The following is a 4,959-nucleotide window of genomic DNA, read 5'->3' on the forward strand; positions in this document are numbered from 1 at the left end:
TCAGCCGCCATCGATTGGCCGTTAACTTTTTCACTCCCTGGAGGCAAGACGTCATCGCCTCTGCCGACTTCCAGGCGCGCTTTCATTCAATATCCCATGAATGGCAAACCACAATCCGCCGAGTATTTAAACCCCTTGCCTCCTCCAGCTGCCCCCCACCATCCCCCCAGCAGGAACCATCCCAGCAAGCAGGAACGAACCACTTGGCTCACTCAAATCAATCCACTTGACTCCCAACCGCCCCTCTGACGGATCCACAGAAAATGTTGCAAGCTGTCGGTTTGATTCTTGACCTATCCTTGCAATCTTCTTCCCTATTTCCTTCCTATCCGACTCGTGATGTCAAGCCCGTCTACAAGTTTATCTATCTATCTTATTTCTCGACTCTCACCTGCTTCGGCTATTCTGCTCCTGAGAATCTCATCTTGGTCACATAGATGCTAACGTTTTCTTGGCCTTTTATCTGTCTTCATCCAGGCTCAGCAACAGCTTCCCGTGTCCGCAAAGAACCCCGGTCAGAAACTCGAGAATGAGAAACTCAGTCTCTCAGTCGCCTCTGAGGCTCCCTCGGCTACGGACATCAAACTCGCCCAGCCAGCTCAACCCGCACCTAAAACTGAAACCAAGCCTGCGGTCGAGGAACAACCCCCGATCAAACCTAGTCCGCCTCCCCTGCTGATCCTCGATCTCAACGGCTGCCTCTTATATCGCGAGTACCAACCCGGGCGTCCTAAGATCATCCACCCGAGGCCCCATCTCCATGACTTATTTCAGTATGCGCTCGGCCCTCCTGCCGATCAAGGCAAACATAGCCAGGGCAGCCAGAAGCAAAACTGGGAAGTGCTCATCTGGAGCTCGGCCCAGCCGAAGAACGTGCAGCTCATGTGCAACGCTATCGAAGTACAAAAACGCCCCAAGCTGTCCAACCGCGGTCAGCGAGCTACCCAACTCGAGGACATTTCCAATCAATTGGGCTCTCTCAAAATCAATCACGGCGAGGCTGAGGGCAGCAAGAAAGCCGAACTGATCCCCCGGCGCGTCTTGGATATCTGGGACCGAAACCAGTTAGACCTCTCCTCCGTTGATTACGGTCGCAAAGTTTCTACCACCAAAGACTTGCGTAAAATCTGGGACAGGCTCTCTTGGACGGATCCCGAAAGCGGCAAAGAGCTTAAATGGGATGCACACAACACTGTGATTGTTGATGATTCGCCCGATAAACTGGTGAGTGTACATCTACACAGTCAACTTCATCTGTGTTCATTCCAATCGCTACCCCTTTAACTCATTTCCCCTTCCCCGTTCAAAGTCTCTTCAACCCGGCAACCTTTGTATGATCAGCGAGTTTAGTGGAGATTCAAGTGACAAATCACTCCTAGAGTTGGTCGAAAAACTCAAGTCGCTGAGGAACGCATCCGACATCCCCGAGGCCATCAAGAAGCTCAACGAAAAGGCGACGGCTACTTGATAGAACAATCGACGAGCAGTATCAAAATATGGTTTGAAACAGTGTTGAATAGAGCAATGTCGCATCGATCCATTCAGAATGTTAATGATGGACTGTACTTGTTTCCGATTCTACGGGTTTTTACCGGCTGCTGATCAGTCGATTGCTCCTTGGTCGAATGTACATTTCTTTCCATCTACATTTTACGATTAGCAGCCAATCGGCACTCTTGCCATGGACATTCACCACATAATCATGTAAATCGTGTGTCTACCTGAAAGACTCTGTTTTGCACGCACTCATTCTTAGCACATCCACCTCCCTACTATTGTAACAATCCAACCTAAATACAATGATGATACTTCCAACCAACCCAATTCAACTCTATGACAATCACATGCGCCGCCGTTTGCAGATAAATCTTGTTTGTATTTTTTTATTATAATGACCGTACCGAGCTGTCAGCCTCATGTTCCCTTCCCGGTTCTTGCACAGAGCCGCAATAAGATATCTTTGGCTGATGCTCATACTATCAAGTCGGAGAAAATTGGGTTTGCCAAGTCGACATTGCGAGCTTTTGGCGACTCAAGTAACATGTCTGCCAGGGGATCTAGCGCCCATTGTCGACACAAAACATCGATAATTGGTTCCCATTAACCGGGGGAAGTCCAACCCCCAAAGTCCAAACCCCAAAAGGGGCTATGCAGAAAGCCGTAAATTTCGCTGGGCATTCCCACTTGTGCTCAAACCCTGCTGAGTTATCTGATCGGTATGACAAGCCAATATTCAGTATAACTACACCCAGTATTCTAATAGTGGATCCATTGAAGTAAGGTCCCACCCAAAGGAGACGCATTTTCAATCGAAGTGCTTTTATGGACATGTGTGCAAACAAAGAGTGATTTAGCGCTACAGTCGACTCATTATAAGGCACGCCCAGGATTTTCATTTTGTTGGTCCAGGCCTGGGATTGTTTCAGCCTTAGGCGTGTATCAGAGCTGACCCATTGATGACAGTGGAACACTCAAAACTGTTACTCAGTAATTTTCAACTACTTATAAAACCCCATCCATCTCTGTATCTTGATCAACAATGTTGAGCGGCGGAAGTATCAGTTCCAAGGAGTCTTACGATCGGATCTGGGTATTATTTGATTATTGAAACTTTTTAGCTTGATTGTCTGCAGACTAACAACAAATTGATTCACGAGCCAATGAAAAAAGAAAGATAACAACTACAGTGGGAACCGATTCACAGGAATCAGACTGTATGCGATCGTGCATGCGTGGTACAAGTCCAATAGAATAAAAGAGGCACCACAAAATCAAGAAGCCCAAGAACTGTGCATGAGTGAAAGACTAAGAGATTATGGGTGAAGGGTATCCTGGGATTTCTTCGGATGCTCCGACATAATAGTTTTGAACGACGAATAAATCGGGGACGGTTCCACAGGAAGCGAGATAGAATGCTCAGGATGGTTGGGGTTGGTTGCGGTTGAAGTTGCCTTGCGATGCTGGATGTAGTCGATGATCGGCCGACTGATCTCGAGTGGATGATGGATTCCTTTGGTTTCGGAAGTCTGAAATGGGTTTTCATCCATTTCCTGGGGCCTGCTGATCATCGAAGGCTTGAGATTTTTGAAGGCCTGAGGAAGAAGGACAAGGAGCAGGAGCTGGTGAGTTAAACTGGTTTCTTTATAGCGCTAGGAAAGTAGTGGTCGGAACGTGGGTCTTACCTTTTTACCCTTCTTGGCACCTTTCTGGGCAAAATTGAAACCGATCTCAATATCGTCGATGTGTGCCGTCTTCTTCGCATAGGCCGTGCCAGCATCCAACAAGCTTCTCTTGCTCCGTATCCGTCGCCCAAAGATAACCCCCAAGAAGACGTTGATGATCCCGATAACAAACAACATCCAGAACGACGCCCTGGAGGTGGTATTGACGTGATGCGATAGCAGGGCGCAAGAGACGTACACTTGCAAAGCTCCTAAAAAGCCGACTCCGAATGATTGTCCCAGAGGTGGGAAGAAAAACTGAAAGAATTCTTTTTTGGTGGTGGATTCATGCACAGGTTGGTTAGTTAGTCTTCTCGAGCCATGAGAGATGTAGTACTTACTAGGTAACGGAGGAAAAGACAATTCGGAGAGAAGACATAGTATTAGGATGATCATGTTGAACAGTTGTCCTAGAACGAAAAAAAGAATACCCCTGGGGAAGTTGTGGAAACAACACGTTAGAAAGGTCTCGAAACGGTCGGGAACTTAAGGAAAACAGGCGGAGAAGCATCACTGACCCAAATGTGGTAGGTATATTTGTTTCATTGATGTAGCCACACGCTGATGTTGCTAGCGGCAAGGTGGTAGCATTATTGGACTTGGAAGAGCCGAGGTCTCGCCTCTGACTGCCGGAGTCAGCTGAGCTGTCCTGAGAATGCCGGTGGACGCCTTGGATGTTAACAACAATCAAGTAGATTTCCATGGCGAATGCGAAAAGAATTGTGACGATCGATACCAAGCGCACGACCGAAACCAGGATGAAGGATAACGAGGAACGATTGAATAGTCCGGCTAAAAAAATCATCTTGCTGCTTGCTGCTCTGCTCAGTATAGATCTAGGTATGACTCCCTCTCAGAGGTGAGTTCGAGCTGGGAAGAAATTATTATTATGGACAGAAACGATGAGACTGAGTGGTATCAAGTTAACGCGTATGTGTGAGATGGATAACAGGATATCGATGCGGAGAATTTTTTTAACAAGATGACGAGAGCGAAAGTGACTACAGTGATGTTGAAGAAGATTTGAGGGCAATAGGGGGAAACTTTCTCAGATCGTCCTTCAAGTCCCAAGGTTACATAGCAGAACTGAGGATGGTTAGCACAAGGTGCATTTGCTCAGGATATGCGCTTGTTTGTGCGAGGGTATTATTGATTTACCATCAGGGAGTCAAGCAAAAGCTCATCCTGTACTTTCTGCCTTCCTTTCTTCCTTGCTTTTTGCTTCTGTTTTGCTGATGAGTCACTCAGTCCGGTTAACTGAGTCCCGAGCCACTACTAGCCGTCAGCATAAACATGTACAAAGAAGGTTGGCGGATGGACTCACGAGTCCTCTCAGGTGGTGCTCAAGGCAACAGCAAGCTCGGCAATCTCGTCCCTTCCCGTTGCAAGATGAAATATCCCAAGCCAAAAGTGGAATGCATTTCCCGTGGATAATCAGCTTGCTACTGACATTCTATCGAATGTCGGTTTTGTGGGGCTGTGCGTCTGTCAGCCAGTTGCCTCTACTGGACAAAACAAAGGGGATGTGATTCGGGGACGACTGCATACATACATATATATCCATGCTATCGAGTCGTCCTACCAACTTTTATCAAGACAAAGGCCAAATGCACTTGTCAGTAGCGCGGATCCGCGACATGCCGTTGCCAACAAACGACACGCACTGCGCAGTTGATCCAAAGTGAAACACAGGCCAGCCAGAATCAAGCGATTCAGATTTCTACTTTGACAGACATGG

At 47.4% G+C, this 4,959-nt stretch overlaps 2 protein-coding genes across 2 annotated transcripts; one reads left to right on the forward strand and one right to left on the reverse strand.

Annotated features, from left to right (window-relative positions):
* Positions 1-263: 263 nt before the first annotated feature.
* Positions 264-1,468, forward strand: PtA15_1A947 (uncharacterized protein; the record flags this gene model as incomplete). Its single annotated transcript, XM_053166027.1, has 3 exons — positions 264-275; positions 478-1,224; positions 1,310-1,468. 3 exons carry the CDS (start codon positions 264-266, stop codon positions 1,466-1,468), a joined length of 918 nt encoding a protein of 305 aa, XP_053017160.1.
* A 1,345-nt stretch (positions 1,469-2,813) lies between these two features.
* On the reverse strand, positions 2,814-4,026 carry PtA15_1A948 (uncharacterized protein; the record flags this gene model as incomplete). The annotated part of the gene is made up of 4 exons (XM_053166028.1): positions 2,814-3,092; positions 3,183-3,490; positions 3,563-3,654; positions 3,740-4,026. 4 exons carry the CDS (start codon positions 4,024-4,026, stop codon positions 2,814-2,816), a joined length of 966 nt encoding a protein of 321 aa, XP_053017161.1.
* Positions 4,027-4,959: the final 933 nt, after the last annotated feature.

Source organism: Puccinia triticina, chromosome 1A, assembly GCF_026914185.1.
Source record: "Puccinia triticina chromosome 1A, complete sequence".
Classification (NCBI taxonomy): domain Eukaryota; kingdom Fungi; phylum Basidiomycota; class Pucciniomycetes; order Pucciniales; family Pucciniaceae; genus Puccinia; species Puccinia triticina.